The sequence below is a fragment of the Mchenga conophoros genome, linkage group LG6 (genome assembly GCF_057382185.1).
Source record: "Mchenga conophoros isolate Kocher_MC1m ecotype Shallow Benthic linkage group LG6, M_conophoros_male_GT1.1, whole genome shotgun sequence".
Taxonomy (NCBI): domain Eukaryota; kingdom Metazoa; phylum Chordata; class Actinopteri; order Cichliformes; family Cichlidae; genus Mchenga; species Mchenga conophoros.
The window spans coordinates 30,602,305-30,623,416 of record NC_140531.1 but is presented as its reverse complement, the minus strand read 5'-3'; the positions used below and the strand labels follow the sequence as shown (position 1 = coordinate 30,623,416).

General features: G+C 38.0%; 1 protein-coding gene across 1 annotated transcript in view; it reads left to right on the top strand.

The window, feature by feature from the left end:
- Positions 1-14,902, top strand: part of LOC146572914 (dolichyl-diphosphooligosaccharide--protein glycosyltransferase subunit TUSC3) — a 79,046-nt gene extending 64,144 nt beyond the window's left edge. The window contains exons 8-10 of the mRNA XM_085277364.1: positions 80-154; positions 7,939-8,029; positions 13,057-14,902. Of these exons, the coding sequence (XP_085133490.1) occupies positions 80-154; positions 7,939-8,029; positions 13,057-13,072 (182 nt within the window). The 3' untranslated portion in view covers positions 13,073-14,902. The remainder of the gene's footprint in view (positions 1-79; positions 155-7,938; positions 8,030-13,056) is intronic.
- Positions 14,903-21,112: the final 6,210 nt, after the last annotated feature.

The window sequence follows — 21,112 nt, the reverse complement described above, 5'->3', positions numbered from 1 at the left end:
AACCTTTCTCTCAATATAAATTTCTACTTTCTTCTTTCGTGTTTACGAGTCTGTTGTTTCCTTGACAACCTTGCCCCAGATGCTGCAATCACCATGGGGATGGTGCTTCTCAATGAAGCTGCCACCTCCAAGGGAGATGTTGGCAAGAGAAGAAGTAAGTTGACAAAGTGTGTGTGTGTGTGTGTGTGTGTGTGTGTGTGTGTGTGCATATGTATCTGTCTAACTGAAACTAAATACATTGGAGCTGTGGCATACTTGCGTCCCTTATATTGAATATATTTCAGGTATCACTAATAAACTTGAAAAGTTAATTTTCTGTGACTTTATAGAAAAAAACTCATTCATGCAAAATATGTTCTTAATCTACATGAATATCACATAAACAGAAACTAATGGAAATGCTAATGGTATCCAGCTGGATCCGTCTATGATCTTTGCAATTAACAATGGGTGGAAAAAAAAATACTGATAATTACTGAATTTACACTCGCAGTCTGTCTGAAATTAACATCTGATTTACTAAGCAGCAACTAATTATGCAGCCACCAACTATGCAATTTGCAAGTAAAGAAGTTTAATGCCACAGTTCAGTTATGACCTGAAAGTTAAAAAGTATTAACTTGAGAACTGTTAAAAGTAGTGTTGTGGGAAACGTTTTACGGAAATTATTGGTATTCAATTAAAGTTAAATTAATGTACGTAAAATGCTAAATAGATTCACATAATAACGCTCAGAATAATTTAAAAATACACATTCCCCCAGCGATATAACACAACTATTAAGAGCATGGGTTATACCAGAGCAGGATCAATAGAATTTCTGTTCAGCTGTATTTATATGATGCAACTTCAAAACAACAGTCACTTCAAGGTAAAAGAATGCAATATTAGTTTGAAAAGCCCAACTAGTAGGCTTTTTTACAAGCAGGTACTCGGTAACAGTGGGAAGGAAGTAGTCCCTTTTAACACAAAGACATGGTAGAACCAGACCCAAGGTTGGACAGCCATCTGCTGTAACCACCTGGGTGGTGAAGTTTAAAAAAAAGACATAAAGACACTAGGACAAAGCACAAACTATGAGATTAAAAAAATAAAGATTATATCATACCTGATTCTGGACATATATATAGTCAAATGATACACTCAATTATCTGAAACTTCATGTCAGGTGGAGTAGAGGCTAATAGTAAACGTTGATCAGTTTGTATTATATTTGTAAAGGGCACTTCATTGATCACATTTAAGGCGAGTCTGGGATTACAATTTGTAACTCCTTTAATCTTTAAGATTTAGGTTTGTTGTGGAAGTTTTCCATTAAATAAAGCCTGCAGACGAGCGGTGAGCGGTAGCTAACATTCTTTAATCAAAACACACAAAGAACAGACAACCAAGCTTGTGGAGAGCCTACATCAGCGGTCCCCAACCCCCGGGCCTCGGACTGGTACCGGTCCGTGAGTCGTTTGGTACCGGGCCGCGAGAGTTGAGGCTCAGGTGTCAAATGTATAGTTTTCAGGGTTTTTATCGGTCTTCAGCGTTATTTTGTTATCGTTTTTATCGTTTACTCGGTTTTCCTGGGTCTTTTCACATGTGTTATGAATAATTCTTCTTTTTTTCGGTACCGGTACTAGTTTTATTTTGTTGTATTTATCCGCGACACCTTAAAGGCCGGCCCATGAAAATATTGTCGGGCATAAACCGTTCCGTGGCGCAAAAAAGGTTGGGGACCACTGGCCTACATGACCGTGGGGCAGACGGTCAGCAGAGTCTCCCTGAGCCTAGCATGGCTCTCAGTTAAATACCTTCTCCGGGAACAAAAGGCAGCACACAGCTGTTTCACACCTTAAGGTTCACACTCCCTTGCTACCTCCCATAGTCCTCAAAGAGACAAAAGATTCTTCCTGTGTAGCTGTCTGCTTCCCCCAACTTCCTTACTAGACCCCCACCATTTGTCTTACTGTATGAGTGTGAGACTTGTTAAAATCCAGTTGCACCAAGGCGTCATACAATAAAATAATGTGATTAATACATAAGTAAAAGAAATTCCTATACAGGTTTCTAGTCTACATATGGATGTAGCCGTTTTTAAATAAACCCCTTAGCTTTAAACGCGCACCATGAGGTAAATCATTGGTTTTAGACTAAAAAAGGATGTTTTGGCTGCAGCCGTGTTCGTTTTTTAAAGCTACTAGTTTAATATTTAGATTAGAGGCTTGGATTTTATCAATTTTGCTTACCAAAATTTAAGCACATACTTCTTAGATGTGCTAAGAACCATAATTTTCCATGCTATTTGTAATATAATTCTAGTAATTTTATTAAAATGCTTGTAACACTTCCAGTCTGCACCAGGCTATGAACCCATTTTATTTGCAGTGAAAGCAGAAGTCTGAAGATTGACTCACTTTTGCAGCCATCCTCAAGTTGCGATTAGAGAAGTTGCAATTTTTGGCAATACATTATAATGTGTGCTTCACTTTTCACCCCTTGGGGACTTTTGCTTGGTGTGCACACATTTGACTATTTATTTAATCACCTTGATCATACCTTTGGTTTGGTGTGGTACTAAAAAGTGGAGCATGTTTTTAGGAAGAAATTATGGTCCCTGACCTCACATGAATGTCTGGGAGTCTTATGATTGTGACACATTACAGATGCAAAGTGGTCACTTGACTATAATAATTCCATATTAAGTATATGTACATATTGTCACTATTACTTCATTCTAATGTGTGTATTTGCTTAAATATGCATATTAAATTGATGATAATATGGAAGTAATTTACATGTCTTTCTCCTAGGTTTCATCTAATAGTTGGCAGTTATCATAATATTTACACCTGCAATATTTACTTTAAATAAATACATTTTAAGATAGAGCTCTCCTCTCTGGTACTTTTTGTACCAGACTGCATGCTTCAAACTGGGTATCATATCAGAAAATTAGTGCAAGCCTCTAAACAGCCCTTAATATTTTACAAGAGTTTGAGGATAATTTGTAGATTATGGCAGGAGATGGATATTAGATGACCTCTCTGGTAATTACCTCAAACACATAGACACGGTTACACACTAGGGGATTTAATTAGAGTTAATGTGATGAAAAACCAACTCAAAAAAGTGTTTCACTTGTCTTTGTGAGGTCCCATATTAAATGATCACTCTAAATATCTAAGGGAAAGAGTATCAACCCTGAGTACTTCTTCAGATGTTAAAGCTTGACATTTAAAAATATAATATTTTTTTTAACAACATCAGGACTTGTTTTTCCAATATCACACAAACACATACCACTCTACATACATAGAGACACACACATGCGTAGGTGGCACACTTAATTATCACCTGTAAAATGACAACATATTATGCGCACACTGCAGAGGACGCCATAATTTCCAGCAGTATTTTTAGTATATCGACTACTTCAATTCAGCCTCTTTTGTTGAAATACTACCTACTAATTTACATAAATTAAAGGAACCACACTATGAGGATTACATTATAATGAAACACAATAATTTTAGTGCTTACAGAAATCTATGCAATTTACAGAAAAACACGTGTGTATCAAAGTCATTTAATAGATTGGGATTTATTCAAGGAGGGGGTGGAAAAAATGGAACACAGTACAGGAAATGGGGTGATGCCAACTTTGAATTAAAGGTATACACTGCCAAAATGAATATTGTTTTCGTCAAATGTAAGTTAATTATGGGGGGGTTGATTTTCCTTTGTCTTTTAGCTGCTACCTTTAGGGGTCACCAAAGGAGATCATCTGCCTTATAAAAATAATATGCTATCAAATTGGGGCAACATTGTTGGTCTAATGACAGCAAAGAGTTTGTGCAAAACCTGATCATGTATCTTTTCCAGTCAGTACTGCAGTGTTTCGTAGTTTCTTGAGCTTAAATAGTTAATTAGCTTTGTCTTGACTTCAGCTGTTCCCAAAAGACAAATACTTATTTGACTCTTCTTCGGTTTTTAGCTTGTTCGAGGTCTGTTTGGGGCCATTACACTGCTGCAGCATCAATGCTTCTCCTTAAAAATACAAATAGGTGTATGTAGCATGTGTCTGAAGAATGAAGTGGTTCTGTCTCTCTCCCATTTGTCTCTTTACAACACCCTGCTGTCACTCTATTAAGTCAGACTTGGAATTATCCACATGTAATATAGATAAAGAAGCTTTTCTCATTATTTGGTTTGGCCCAGCCAAGATGTTTGTCCCCAGCCTACCCCAGTAAAGAATATATTAGTGAACAAAAAGAAATCACTGTGAACAATTATATTTTTGTAATGGGGGAGGAGGCTTTTATTCTATCTGCTTGGTTTATTGTAAAGTCAATGACTTATGTGTGATTGTATCTTCTGATGGAGTCACTTCACAGTTTATTCTTTGATTAGCAATTGGCTGCCGAAAACATGAGGAATCATTTAGCTTTACAGTCTATTCATTTTCTCCTCCTAATTAAATAGGCTTAACTTAATATGTTTATTGACTTCCTCTTGCTTGGGAAATGTAAATTTATTTTTACCATGCCAATATATTGTGATTTGAGCCAAGTCATACAGTCAAAAGAGGGATTACCACCTTTGTCGCTGAGGGAAATCATTCAGTTTAAACAACTTGTCATTTCGCCAAGGTCATAAATCACTTGGCATGCCTCGTGTGTGTATCATTATCCGTGGATGCATACTAAGATCTCTCAGTCATAATTGATGAGGTAAGGGAAATGCATCCCTTTCTACTTAATTAATGAAGATACACAGACGTTCTGATGTTCCCACTGTATATGTGGATGTTGCAACCCTGGAAGAGCAAGGACACATGCACTTTCTGTGCAGACTATGTAAAATATACATTATTTTCAATTAAGTCATTTGGTAGCACATTTCTGTAATATAGTACTTGGATATTTTCATCAATTGGGCATCAGTATATTCCTTATTTGACCTCAAAAGGAACATAAGGTAGAGGGGATTCTCCACCACTCGCAGTCTTAGCAGCTCAGTCTCTAGCCTCTCCCCTTACTCTTGGGGAAAACAGTGAATCCCAAGTTGCTGGTGTGTGTGTGTGTGTGTGTGTGTGTGTGTGTGTGTGTGTGTGTGAATGAGAAAAACACTGTCAAGTTTTTTTAAACTAAGGTTAAAAAACTGTTTACCTTTAAATACCTTAAATTTACCATTGTGACAGATGTCCCCTGTCTTCAGTGCTGTGAGCATGTGATTTGTACCGTGTGGTCAATGCACTAGGTCGTCAGTATGCATTCTCACTTTGAAAAAAGTTGGGACACTTTGTAACACGTAAATAAAAAGAGAATGCACTGATTTGGAAATCTCAACCATCATTTTATTCACAATGGAAAATGTCAAATCTGAAGGCTTAAATTTTAAAATTTAGTCATTTTGAATTTGATGGCAGCAACAAATCTCCAAAAAGGTGGGACAGGGCCATGTTTACCACTGCATAACATCCCCTCACCTTTAACAACGGCCTGTAACCATCCGGGAAGTGAGGAGACCAATTGCTGGAATTGTAGGAAATGAATGTTGTGCCACCTTTTTCTTGAATTTATTTATTTTTGGTGGGGGGCTCATAATACACCAAAGATTTTCAACAGGTGAAAGGTCCAGACTGCAGGTAGGTCAGTTCAGCAGTTCAGCTGTGATACATGCTGTAATGGGTTTAACATAATTTTGATGCATGGAAACGAACAAGTTTTAAAGGAACATACAGTATGTGCCTTTCAGCATTTGTGATGCATTTCCAGATGTGCAAGCTGCTGATTCCATAGGCACTTATTCACCCCCTCAGAATCAGAGATTCAAACAATGTGCTAATAACAAGGTGCATAGTCAATCTCCTCTTTAATCCACAGTATGCTCGGTCCATGTTTTCCAAAATGAATTTCAAATTTTTGATTCATGTAACCACAGAACAGTTTCCCACTTTGTCTCCATTCATTTAAATGAGCTTTGCCCTGGAGAACACGGCAGCATGTCGTGTTAACCTGCATTTGTGGATATCATGGAGATATCACAGGCGATGGAGATGTTCAAGATTCTTTATTTGTCTTATGCATAGTCATAAGAGTGGTGTGTCCTGAACGGCTCCTTGACTGTGCAAAAGAGAAACATTAAGTAAAGTAATGTTTAAATTAAAAATCTGAAATTTTAAATTAAATAACTGAAAATGTACTTTGTGCAAATGGAATGTTAAAGTGTTTTGTGCCCTATTAGCATAGCAATATATTGACAGAGCAATGCAAGTAGAATAAACAAAATGATCAGAGTAATGTAAAAACAGGGTAATGTAAACCCGTTTACAATACAGTAGATGTTTCTGAGCCCATGCAGAGATTTTTGTGACAGAATCATAGCTTTTCTAATGCAGCTCCACCAGAGAGTGAGAGGTTTGCAGGCAATGTCCCTTGCACACAGAGATTTCTGCATATTTTCAGAGCTGTTCGATAACATTATTTGCAATAGATGATAATTTTATTTTGAGGAACAATATTCTGAAATTGTTGCACAATTTGTAGATGCAATTTTTTTCCAGTTTGATGAAACGCTGCCCATCTTTACTTATGAGAAACTCTCTAAGACACACTTTTTATATAGCCAATTATGTTGTTGACCTGTTGCCAGTTAACCTATTTAGCTGGAAAATGTTCCTCCAGATGTTTCTTTTTTTGTGCCATTTACCTTTCTAGCCTTTTGTTGCCCCGTCCAAACTTTTTGAGACATGTTGCTGCCATAAAATTCAACATGAGCTCAAATTTTTGTTATAATAAATTTTCTCAATTTAACCATTTGATAGGTTTTCTATGTTCTGTGAAAAAATATAGGTTTATAAGATTTGCAAATAATTGCATTCTTTTTTTTATTACACAGATTTGGGGGAATTTGGGGTGTAATATCACTTGCTCTCTTAAATATCACAACAGCAAATGTAGTCTTATACAGTACATCTTATATTTTACCAGCCAAATGTTTTGATGTCAACTTTCTCGTGCATCCACACTCACCCTCTTGTTCTCTAACACTCTAATTCTCCTTTACGCACACACACGCACGCACACCCCGTGCGTGTGTGTGTGCCCCGTGTAAGGACAAGAACATATCTCGCTATTTAGTCTCCAGGAGAGGTACTCATCCTAATCCCTGATTAACAATATCAGTCGGTGGTGACAGTTTTAATTTAACACAGTACTTCTTAGGGATTAGCCACTGCACAGGGGTGTGCATACACTCATACACTTGCACATACAGTGATAATTCCTCGGCAGATAAAAGGTCATGCTTATGTATATTTCACTTTAGAATAGCCACTGAGGAAATATGATGATAATGGCTTCAAAGATAATTTTCTGTAACCCAGCAGGGTTTATCACGACAAAGAGACAGTAGCACATACTTTAAGGGATTATTTTTAAAGAAAAAAGGCTAAAGGAGACTTTTTTTCATAATGTCTAGTTTGTGTTTTATATTCCCTTTCTAGTAATATTCTATTATCATGTTATGTTACCAGTGAGTTGTATGTTTTTGTGTTTAGCCGCTTATAAATTTGTGTTTATACATGTAAACTACCAACATGCAGATAAAAAGATGCTTTTAGTGTGTGCTATGTCTGAATCCTGTAAGCATATTCAATTTGAAAATGGATCAGAGAAACACTTGCTTCTGTGTTTATATTGGGCATGGAATGCTTGAAATGAATGCCTTTAACCAAGAAGAAAAACAATAATCTCAGGCCTTTTTCAAGTTATTATAAAAGAACATATTAGGGTGTCATGAATTTGAAAATGTGCAAGAATAAAATGTGCTTGTAGTAACTTAAAATCTAGAGGTCGTTGTGTAATGAAATATTGTTAATGATATTATAGCACAAGACTTCTAACCAGTAATGCACAGTAAAACAAGTCTGTCTTTGTCTTCTTGCAGTCATCTGCCTGGTTGGCCTTGGCCTGGTGGTGTTTTTCTTTAGTTTCCTGCTCTCCATCTTCAGGTCGAAGTACCATGGATACCCCTACAGGTAACTATAGCAACCACACACCACTGTAAAGATGCTTCCACCACAGCTCAACAATTATTCAAGCGCAATATACAAGCAAACAATGAATCTGAAAATCACTGAAGCTGACATAAAATCACTGCAAAGTTTTTGCTTTCACAATGCAAAAATCAGAGCCAAAACAGATCCATCAGTTCAAATTACTGCCTTGATTTAAAGACAGCTATTCAATCAAAAATACTCTCTCCAAAATATACAAGACACAGAGCCAAAGAATCAGTCATAGAGGCAGTATATTCAATACAAAGTATAACACAAAAGTTTCCTCAATTAAATAGTAAAAGTCATAGGGGTTTTTTCTCCAAAGGGTCTCATGTAGTGAACACACTTTTACATTAAAACCCATTTTCTAGTCAACCTACAGCAATTTGATTCCATTGTGTGCTAAAGGTCACCATAATAATAGATTTAATGCTTAACGGAAAATATCCCACAACTCTTCAGAGTTTGGGTTCAGTTTACCCGTCCGTGAGCAGCTTTAAAACATTACAGCAGCCAAACCCCCTAGCTGTTGAAACTCTTGAAACTCACCTTTGAACAGGATGTCAAGGGGTCTTCATCAAGGCAGATACTTTACAATAATAGAAGCTTGAACTATGAACTCTTCCTTTAAAAAGACACAAATTGTAGTCTTCTAGTTCAGTGGATGGAGTTCAAATATAATAACGATTGTCTTGAGACTTTATTGTGGTATGAAAGTGATAAACCTTTTCTTTATAGGTCTGCTGAGACCATGATTTCCAAAATGAATTTCAAGTTTTGTTTCAATTTAGACCATAAAAACAGTTTCCATTTCATTCCATCCCATCTTAAATGCACAGGGGATAGCAACATTGCCTGGTCTTGCTTATATTTGATAGAGTGGTTTGGTAGTTTAACCTTGGATTTATGGATGTAACAATGAATGGTATTCACTGAAATGGTTTTCCTGAGCCCATTTAGTTATTTCTACTACAGAGCTGTTTCTAATATAGTCATGTCTAAGGCGCCGTCATTCAATATCAGGTTTGTGGCACTATTGTTTGCATACTGCGATTCCTCCAATTCGATGGATCTTTCATTGCTATTAATTCAGAAGTTTTCTGATGACTCTGCGGTGGTTGGATGCATCAGCAGGGATGATGAGACAGAGTACCGGGCTGTGGTCGACTCCTTTGTCACGTGGTGTGAGCAGAATCATCTGCAGCTCAACGTGGCAAAGACCAAGGAACTGATCGTGGACTTCAGGAAGACCAGGAAACACTTGACCCCTGTTTCAATCCAGGGGGTCAGTGTTGACATTGTGGAGGACTATAAATACCTTGGAGTACACATTGACAATAAACTGGACTGGGCTAAAAACACCACAGCACTTTACAGGAAGGGCCAGAGTCGTCTCTATTTTTTGAGGCGACTGAGGTCCTTCAACATCTGCCAGAAAATGCTGAGGATTTTCTATGAGTCTGTGGTGGCCAGTGCGATCCTCTATGCTGTTGCATGCTGGGGGAGCAGGCTGAGGGTCGCAGATGCCAACAGACTTAATAAACTGATCCGTAAGGCCAGCAATGTTGTGGGGATGGAGCTGGACTCCCTCAAGGTGGTGTCGGAGAGGCGGATGCTGTCCAAGATAAAGACAATGTTGGATAACACCTCCCACCCACTCCATGACATGTTGGTCAGTCACAGGAGCTCGTTCAGTGAGAGACTGAGATTACCGAAAAGCACCACTGAACCACACAGGAAATCATTCCTGCCTGTGGCCATCTCCCTGTACAACGCATCCACTTAACACACTGTTTGCTGCTACAGCTACACATGTTTCTTTTCCAAATATTTATTTATAAGTGACTTATGTATGTATGTATGTATATATATGTATATATTGTACTATTCTTAGTTAGCGTATTGTCTGTCTTGTCTTAATGTTGGTTTAAAATGGAGCACTGTAACAAAAAATAATTTCCCCCAGGGATCAATAAAGTATTCTGATTCTGATTCTGATTCTGATTAAGTGCCTCAATCACCGAATTCAAAGAAATATTATTATGCCTGCACAATCTCTGAGTGTTTTCATTGTTAGGGTTTTATTTGTTATTGTGAAATACAGTGGGGCAAAAAAGTATTTAGTCAGCCACCGATTGTGCAAGTTCCCCCACTTAAAATGATGACAGAGGTCAGTAATTTGCACCAGAGGTACACTTCAACTGTGAGAGACAGAATGTGAAAAAAAAATCCATGAATCCACATGGTAGGATTTGTAAAGAATTTATTCGTAAATCAGGGTGGAAAATAAGTATTTGGTCAATAACAAAAATACAACTCAATACTTTATAACATAACCTTTGTTGGCAATAACAGAGGTCAAACGTTTATTATAGGTCTTTACCAGGTTTGCACACACAGTAGCTGGTATTTTGGCCCATTCCTCCATGCAGATCTTCTCGAGAGCAGTGATGTTTTGGGGCTGTCGCCGAGCAACACGGACTTTCAACTCCCGCCACAGATTTTCTATGGGGTTGAGGTCTGGAGACTGGCTAGGCCACTCCAGGACTTTCAAATGCTTCTTACGGAGCCACTCCTTTGTTGCCCAGGCGGTGTGTCTTGGATCATTGTCATGTTGGAAGACCCAGCCTCGTTTCATCTTCAAAGTTCTCACTGATGGAAGGAGGTTTTGGCTCAAAATCTCACGATACACGGCCCCATTCATTCTGTCCTTAACACGGATCAGTCGTCCTGTCCCCTTGGCAGAAAAACAGCCCCATAGCATGATGTTTCCACCCCCATGCTTCACAGTAGGTATGGTGTTCTTGGGATGCAACTCAGTATTCTTCTTCCTCCAAACACGACGAGTTGAGTTTATACCAAAAAGTTCTACTTTGGTTTCATCTGACCACATGACATTCTCCCAATCCTCTGCTGTATCATCCATGTGCTCTCTGGCAAACTTCAGACGGGCCTGGACATGCACTGGCTTCAGTAGCGGAACCAAGCTGCTTGCCTATTGTAGATTCACTCTTCCCAGTCTGGTGCAGGTCTACAATACTTTTCCTGGTGTCCTTCGAAAGCTCTTTGGTCTTGGCCATGGCGGAGTTTGGAGTCTGACTGTTTGAGGCTGTGGACAGGTGTCTTTTATACAGATGATGAGTTCAAACAGGTGCCATTCATACAGGTAACGAGTGGGGGACAGAAAAGCTTCTTACAGAAGACGTTACAGGTCTGTGAGAGCCAGAGATTTTCCTTGTTTGAGGTGACCAAATACTTATTTTCCACCCTAATTTACGAATAAATTCTTTACAAATCCTACCATGTGAATTCATGGATTTTTTTTTTCACATTCTGTCTCTCACAGTTGAAGTGTACCTCTGGTGCAAATTACTGACCTCTGTCATCATTTTAAGTGGGGGAACTTGCACAATCGGTGGCTGACTAAATACTTTTTTGCCCCACTGTACATCAGAATTAGCATGTATTATTAAAGATTCTCACTTTCAATGTTGGGTTTTCTTTGTACTAGTTGAATGTTGGGTTTAAAGGAATTGCACATTTTCTTTTTTTGAAATGCACTTGGACTCCACTGGTTACTCAATAACTTATTTCTAATATTTTACATACGCTGGAAATATATGTGATGTGGTTTGTAAGACTGTAGCAAGGTCTTGACTTAAAATACAGTCTCAAAAGGCCTAGCTGAGGGTCCATTTTTAAGTTGCTAAAATATGGATGGATGTATTGGGACTTGTCATATACTGATTAGTTAATATTTTATATTTAAAATATAAAAATGTCATAAAAATTAAAACATTTTACAAGGATAGAAACTTTTATGAAAAAAGTCTCTAAAGTGGCATTATTTATGGCAATTTTTGCATACAGTGCCGCATATACTGTATTTTCTGCACTATAAGGCACATTTAAAATCTTTTAATTTTCTCAAAAATTGACAATGCACCTTATGTATGAATTCTGGTCGTACTTATTGACCTCGAAGAGATTTTATGTGGCACACAGCATTCACAAATCTGTCAAAAACTGTTTTGGCACAACTTTGGTAAGCTACGAAGCCGCACCACTTGATGGGTTGTCGGAGCATTACGGCTACCGTAGTCAGGAGCCTTGCAGAGTAATCTGGGTCCAAAACTCCAGCCGCTTCAGGTCCCAAAGTCAAAAGAACACTGCGGCATCACTGAGAGTTAAAAACTGTCTAAATTCTTTCATCCTTAATAAAATGATCAGCGTTGTTACTTTACCAGGTGTAGCAATTAAGTTTAACATCCAGGCATCCATGAAAACAGAATTTATTAAATTTAACGGAGTTACAAGTTAGCAGGAAGTTAGCTCACTAGTTTCCACCTAAACATGATATAGCAACAAATGCAATCGCATGGTAGGATGCTGTAAACGGACCAAACTTCAGTCAGGAGAACAACTGAGATAATCCATCAACAATATGAGGTTAGTCATTAATATACTGCAACAACATGGGAATAGAGCAGCTGCGAGAGAATTCAACATTAATGAATCAATAGTACAGAAGTGGAGGAAGCAAGAAGAATGATTTGAGTAAAGTTTGACTTATCTGACTGTTTTCTTTCGCTTAATGCGCCTTATAATCCGCTGTGCCTTATCTATGAAAAATACGGCAGTACAGTTTTAAATTCCTATTACTTAAGTCTGATTGTGGCTTTGTTTTTATTCTTAAGTCCATGTTATGTTAGAGTGGCATACAGAAATGTTTAGGGCTAATTCAACTATTCATCAGTTAGATTTCTGTTTCATAAATGCAAATCCGTTTCAGAAATGTTTCTTGTTTACATGCTTCCAGAAACAGTTTATACTCCAAATGTGTTTTTCTTTTTTCCTTTTAGCTTTGTGTTTCACGAAAATGTTTTTAATGTAACACAAGGTTAGACAAAGAAATACTTTATTTATATCTCTTATTTTTCCCTCTCCTTGTTTTTTTTCTACCCTCTTTCCTTCTCTACTTATTTTAATCTATCTCTGTCTCACAGCTTCCTTATTAAGTGAACAAACACAGTAGAGGCAGCCAGAAAAAATGTCGAAGAGGTGGTAGGTGAGAAGAAGAGGAGTTGAGAACATACTTGAAGAGGAGGCAGTGTCACTACTGAGTCTAAAGTGCATGGTCTGGTTTCTATTAGTGTATGTGTCGTTGTTGTTTTTTGGGTTGTTTGTTTTTTTGGGGGTTTTTTTGTTTTGTTTTTACTTAACTACTACCATTAAATCTGCAAGCTGAATAAGAATTGGTTGTCACTTCATACACTGGACAATAAAGGCACCATTTTGCATGTCATGTATCTTTGTTGTTTTTTCATGACTCTTTAGCGTTGAAGTTTTTTATGTGGTTATATAAACTGACCAGTGACAGTGGCAGTCTAATCATTTGTGACATATTGTTGTAAACATGAATTGAACCATATTTTTCAAAAATGCTGTTAAAAGTAAAACTGGAAACGAAAGATTTATGGTGGGTTAATGGGGATAAAAATGGGGCCAAAATCTCTAGGTCAATTCAGTATTTTTAAGTAACATGGACTAAGTAACCCTCTTTATTAAGTACATCTTGTTAGCACTGGGTGGGACTCCATTTTGCCTTCAGAACTTCCTTAATTCTTTATGGCATAGCCCCATATTGATTGTCCATACTGAACAATAGCATGACGGAGTTGCATGTCAAATTCTGTCCCCACAATCTGAATATCACAGCTTCGACACTCATTGGAATTAAGGAGTCATCAGACCAAACAACTTTTTTTTCTTTATCTTCTATTGTCCAGTGTTGTCTGTGAAAGTTCTCAGTCATCCAGGTCATCGTAGTCTAAGAAGCTTGGAAAGAAAAGCGTCTGGACTTCTTTAAGTTACTTAAAGTATTTCACCTCTCATCTGAGAAGCTTCTTCAGGTCTAAGGGTCAAATGGTGGAGAGTCCCAGATTTAAACCCAGTGGGAGTTTCCCAGATGCCTTAACGCCCACTCACATGTTGGGCCATCTGACCTCAGGAAATCACATGATAGGGTGGGGCCATGTTTCACAATGAGCTCACCCGAAACTCTGGCTGATTGTGACCCACACCTGCTTTCACACCTTGGCTCATGTGATTAGGTAGAGGATCATCAGGGGGTCCTTTGTCCCTCTTTGGGGGGAAACTCCCACTGGGTTTAAATCTGGGACTCCACCATTTGACCCTTAAAACGGAAGAAGCTTCTCAGATGAGAGGTGGAACGTCTTCAAGCAACTCAAAGAATTCCAGACACTTTTCTTTCCAAGCTCCTTAGATTGTCCAGTGTTGATGAGTCAATGTGAATTGTAGACTTAGTTTCCTGTTCTTATCTGACAGGAGTGGTATTTGGTGTGGCCTTCTGCTCCTGTAGCCCATGTGCATCAAGGGGTCAATGTGTTGTTGGAACTAGTGTGTATTTAAATTTGTTTTGTCTTCCTATGAGCTTGAAGCATTTACATCATTCTCCTCCGATCTCTGGCTTATCTTAATAGGGCCTTTCTCTGCAAACCCTAGAGATGGTTTAGTGGGAAAGTCTGTAGTTCTGCAGATTCTGCAATACCCAGACCAGTCCATCTGACACCAACATTCACACCAGTTAAAATCACTCTCATCACCTTTCTTCCCCAGTTCTGCCGCTCAGTTTGACCTTTAGCAGTTTGTCCTGACCATGTCTGCATGCATAAATACACTGAGTTGATGCATTTGCTGATTAGACATCTTGTGTTAAGAGTTATGCCTAATAAAATGGCCAGAGTGTAAGTTTATGACAATGATACATAATTGTGTAACATTATATGGATTAACATGGATAAATAAATAAATCAAGTCATTTGCAATTGAGGCGTTAGGGCTTTGAGCTTTTGTTGGTAGCTGAGACTCAGGATGATGGGTTTCGCTCAAGTTTTCACCATGTGATTCCATCTGTGTAGCTGTAACATATTGTCTTAACCTAAGATGAAAATATGTTATTTAAATGTCTCTGTTCCTGCTGTTTCTAAATATTCAATATGCTGACTACGTGTCTTTTAGCTGCTGGGTATATACTATATTGTCATCTGGCAGCTAAATTATACTTCATGTTATGCAGCTGAAACCACTTGGGTGAAATAAGGCAAAGGTTGTGATTGCAATGTAATAGAAAAAAAATAAACATCAAAAATGATTAGTGTGCTGCAGAACACAAACGGCAAACCAGCTGCCCAAAATTAAGTCAGTAAATAAATACATTAACAAACATACCTTAAACTGCCACTGAACTCATCACCAATGTAAAATGGTAGCTCGTGTACTGAGTTTAGAGAAGAATGGTTGGTAGTAATGTTATGTTTCTTGCAGAAAGTGAGAAGCATAGGTCATTTAGAGAATACATACATTTTTAATTCCTTCACTTTTGTATTGCCCACTAAAACAGTGAGTGGGATGTGCAATGGATCCATTTATGTAACCTGCTGTGTGTGGGCAGACAGAGAAATGGTACTTTAGATAGACTGGGTTTGACAAATGTTATAAAAATATTCCAATTCTTGTCTATTTCTGTTTTAAATCATGGGAACAGTGAACCATTCTCCATTTCTCAAATATGGTTTTCAAAATACACAGTTAAGTATTTGAGTTCATCAGAACACGTTCTTAAGTAAAGGTAACAGAGTGGCTTATTCTTTACAGGTAGGACATGGTGTAATCAACTAAATATGTGTAACAGCATGGTAATACGCATAGCCACCCAATATGAAAGGTGACCCAATTCGATAAATGCCCACCCTCTTAAGGCTTGCAGGAAAATACTAACTTCCTTGGAGACCAAGTGTAATCACCGCAATATCTATCCTCAAGTTATACCATATTGAGCTTATTGATTGGGCCAAAAATGAGGCATTATGTTTTGAGGGTTTTTAAGTGCCGTCTGAAGCTGAGAGGCCCTTTGCTGCGACATATTTGAATAAAAGTGAAGAACAATGCTGATCATCAGCACTGCAAGCAGAATCTCCCATCTGTTTTCCCTCAAGTGTTGGCCTTTACGTGTGTCGGAAGAAAGCAGAACAAATGTCACCTTCAGGGGGGATAAGTATTTGCAAAGAGAGCAAAATCAATGTGGATATTAGATAGAGGACAGTTGTAGAACAAAATACACAATTACATGAAGAATAATCTTTCTGCTGGTTAGAAAAAAAAATCACAGTTTGCAGGCTAAAATTACACACTAATCTTTCACAGCTACATTAGTGTATGCAAATTACAAGTTTAGATTACACTGCTTTTCAGCAAAACACACTTTTTCTGCTGTAAAGACCGTTTAAGCTATTAAATGATTGAGTCCTTTATAATGTGTATCCTCCGTGCAGGTACCCAAAAATCTAAAAATACAGCCCATTAACTTGCACAGCTTCCAGATGTGTTCATCTGTTTTGCACAATAGCTTGACATTCTTTTTTTATTTATTTTCTTTTTATTGCACTAAAATTAGCATGAATGCCACATGTAATACAATGTTTTACTCCCAGAACTGATAATGTGAGATGGCAACAGGTTCAGTCCTATAAACCTTGTAAACATCCATCAGAAGACCACCTCCAGTTCCAGTAAATACAGCCCAGTAATTAAAACAAGGTTAAATGAAATCTCAGAAATTAGATTTACTTTGACATTGTGGCCACTGCACTGCATATAAATTAATGCCAGTATTTACAGCAGCCATACATTTACAATTACCTTTAATGTCTGTCTTTTACCTTTAGACCTTTAATGCTCTTTAAAATACACCATCAACACAATTTATATTATGCACAGGAGAATATTTTGTTTGTAACTGGGTTTTGCATGTTCTGCAGTGAACCCTTGCTGCTATATGTCCCTTATTTCAAAATCACATTTATCTAGAATTCTCATCAAATATGAAACTGACTGAAAAACCATGTCACCAGCCACTTCAGTCATTACCTTGCTGGTACCAGACTCCACACTCTATTTCCTTCAGAAATGCCTTAATTCTTTGTAGCATGGATTCAACAAGGTCCCGGTAACATTCCTTGGGGATTTTGGTCTAAACTGACATGATAGCATCGCACACTTGCTGCTAAATATCTATAATGCAAATCTTCCACCACATCCCAAAGGTGCTATAGTGGACTGAGTTCTGGTGACTGTGAAGGCCATTTGAGTACCATAAACACTCTGATGTTCAGTAAGCCATTTTGAGATTATCAGAGCTTTGTCACACGGGGTATTATCCTGCTAGAAGCAGTCATCAAAAGACAGGCACATTGGGGTCATAAAGGGAGGTACGTGGTCAGCAATAATACCAAGATAGGCTGTGGCTTGTAAACAATACTAAGGTGCCCAGAGTGTGCCAAAAAAATGTACCACACCACAAAGGAGGACGGATCCGTGCTTTCATGTTGTTTATGTTAAATTCTGACCCTACAATGTCATACTGAAATGTGAGACTTGTCATCTTCTCTTATCCACAATAGAAGTTTCCTCTTCTTAGCTGACAGGAGTGGCACTTAATGTAGTCATCTGCTGCTGCAATCCATCTGCTTCAAGGTTCGACTTGTTGTGCATTGCGTACTTTGGTTATAACTGGTGGTTATTTGAATCAATCTTGCCTTACTATCAGCTTGAAGCACTCTAGCCATTTTCCTCTTACCTCTGGCATCAACAAGGCATTTTCATCCAGAGAACTGTTGCTCACTGGATGCTTGCTCCTTTTCAGACCATTCCCTGTAAACACTAGAGATGCTTGGGCGTAAAAAATCCCAGCAGATCAGCAGTTTCTGAAATGCTCAGATCAGCTCAGGTCATTATTTTTGTAAATATGAGTAAATCAGATGCCATCAAGTGGATTTCCGAACTGAAGTAAATATGTGGGGTTACTAGTTTCTTTCACTTAGAGGTAGCAAGAGTGTACTCAGGCTGCTTGCAGTCTAGCCTATGCCAGGATGTGCCTCTACCCCTGTGAAAAGAAAATATTTTCATAGATTTTAGGAAAAACCTGTAATATGCCTCAAAAGCATGAATTCTGCTCCAGTCCAAAAGCACACCAGCTGGGTTACATGATTGTTGTTGTTTAAAAAAAAAAAAGAAGAAGTGGTTATTATAGTTCTTTAGTACCTGCTAATATTAATTTCCATGCATCAAGTTAAGCATTAAAATCAAAGAAATACACTTTGTGGCATTTTGTGAAGATGGCAGGTCTGACATTTCTGAGTTATTGGTGGTTCGGTTCTATAGATAGCAATTCAGATAAATTCTTTTCTGGAGCCTGTCTTTCATGTCTGCACTTTGTATCGCACACATACAACAACTGGTGAAGAACAGCATCTTTTTTAATTTTTTTATTTACAGTCTGAAATACAAAGAACTAATGATCTGTCCCTACCATCCTCTAATGGATTCAAGAGTTGGCTGCAGGTTGGTTGTGTTATTTTATCTGTTACTTTGTACTCTTTGGGGATATTGATATCTGGCATTTAAAAAAAGGCTATTGTTCATCATTGCCAATCATGAATAAACTATGTGGACTGAAATAACTTTTCAAAAAAGTCAGTTTTCTGAAATGTGTAAATTAGATTTATCTTCTTTTTTTCCACACAATTTTACCTTTCATTTAAATGTCTCTAATCTCATGCTGCCTGTAATTTTAAACAGCCTCACAGCCACTGGAGCCTTTTTCTTAGAAATGATGCTGCAACCTGCTGTCAGGTCTGATTTGACTCTGCTGTCTGATGTTCTTGGCTTATCTGACCTGTATTTCAACTACTGCTGTGCCACGACCAACTTTGAAAAAACTCTTCTGCTGTCTGTTGTTCAGGGCATGGTGTCACCTCACTGTGGATCAACCTTTCCTCCCATAGGCCACAAACACTTTCTCCAGGCACCCAGAGCTGTAATTATTATCATCAGAGACCTGCTGTAGTTGTTGCTGTTTTGTTGCATCACTGTCTGTGGTGTGTGCTTGTATCTCTTGAGTTTGTGTAAATGTATCAAAGTGTGTGTGTGTTTATCCATGAGTACATGCATGTTTTGTATTGTTGAATTTATTAGCTAAGGCATATTTGATTTATGGGGAAACAGCTGTGATAGACTGAGAGAAGTTAGAAGCAAGAATTATTTAGCAGTTTGAGTACTTCGCAGTAGGGCTGAACGATATATCGCATTTGCGATAATATCGCGACATGATCAAGTGCAATTTTCTAACCGCAAAGGCTGCGATTATACTCTGGACATGTCCAAATTCATGGGCTGCATCCTCCTGAGGCCGCATTTGTAGACCGATTACGTCACAGCGACGCGCCGAAGGCTGTCCAAATTACTACCATATCCCAGAATTCATAGCGCGGCCCAGCCAAACTCCAGTTTCCAGCAATGGCGGCCGCTACTAAGTTTTAAAATTACTCATACTAATCTTTCTGGGTCACAAAATAAACTTTTAACATATTTTCAGGCGAGAAAGTAGTTGTGTAAACATCAAATATCTGCTCGGTTTATCAAGATATCCCATATTTGCAAAAGTGCTTCGACGTTTTCAGAGGCGTCTGCTACCCACCAGCTCGACAGCTAGCCGGGAGCTCGAGGGTTACTGATGCGGCCGAGAACGGCACAACTCCCGGCACATCATTTTCAGATCACCGCGGAGTTTCGCTGCTCGGGTTAAACGTAATATATAAGTCACTTAGACAACCTAAAAATGTTATTGTTGGGCTTTTTTCAGTGTTTTGTTTGTTCGTGAGTAAATCGGTTTGGCTGAGATTAAAGTTATTAGATTAGATAAAATAAAACTTTATTAATCCCCCGGGTGGGTTCCTCCTTGGTTTTCACACAGCTGACTAAACGTCAAACAGAAAACTTATTAAACAGAAGTATGAGACAGTCGAGAATTTACACCAGTGTCTGGTTATATTTTAGATAGCAAGAAGCAGACGGCCGAGTTTATTAAACTCCACCGAGACAGCGGTGACGCTAATCAGAACTAGCCTTCTGATTAGCTAATCAGAAGGCTAGACCGTCCAATTTCACGCCTTTAAATTTTAAAGGCGTGTGTGTGTTTATACAATTGCTATTATGTTTGCACTTTATGTGTAATGTTACTGACTGCAGAGATCAGTAAGATGTGTGTATTTTTTATTTATTAGTTTTATTTATTTAATATTATTTTTTAATTGAATGACTGTCTAGTAGTTCACAGATGTCGAAAAACTGAGTGTGGTAAAGCCACTGATTTTTTTTATGTATATTTCTGCAATCTGCACATTGTACTGACTTTCATTTTAATGTTTACACCAGGGTTCCTTGTCAGCACTTTATGCTCAGATGTTTGTAAGCTAAAAATAAACTATTGTGTATGTTCAAATATACTGTTGTGATTGAAGAAGTTAAATAAAAATGTCAGTCATCAATTCATGCATCGCCTCATGTCATCATAACAGAGGTCTGTCTTCCAGGAAAGAACAGTTTAAAATTAATGTAATATAGTATTGGCCATACTATATGATGTATTGCTTGTCTTTGTTTAATAATACAGAAGACAAAGACCTTAAAAAATAATCGCATATCGCATCGCAATCGCAATATTGGGGCAAAAAAATCGCAATTAGATTATTTTCCATAATCGTTCAGCCCTACTTCGCAGTATTCTCTCCCTTTTTTTTCTTCTGTCACTTTGTAGCATTGTTGGCTGGCCGCCTTTGATAAGCTATTGTTTGTTCATTTTGTAGAACAGCCTATTAAACCCAAAATATGAAGAGCAAAGAAACAAATGACAGGAGAAAATAAGTATCTTTTATGTTAATTGGCAGTTCTTGTTTAAATTATTTGTCAGTTAAATTGTGTTGTAAAATAAATAAAAAAAAGTAGTGATGCAGTGGTTGGTACTGTTGGACTACATGTTCTCTATGTTCCTGCATAGGTTCTCTCCAGATACTCCCACCATCCAAAAACATGATTGCTAGGTTAACTGGTGATTCTAAATTGACTGTGGATGTGAATGTAAGCATGAATGATTGTCTGTCTCTCTGTGTTAGCCCCTGCCATAGACTGGTGACCTGTCCAGGG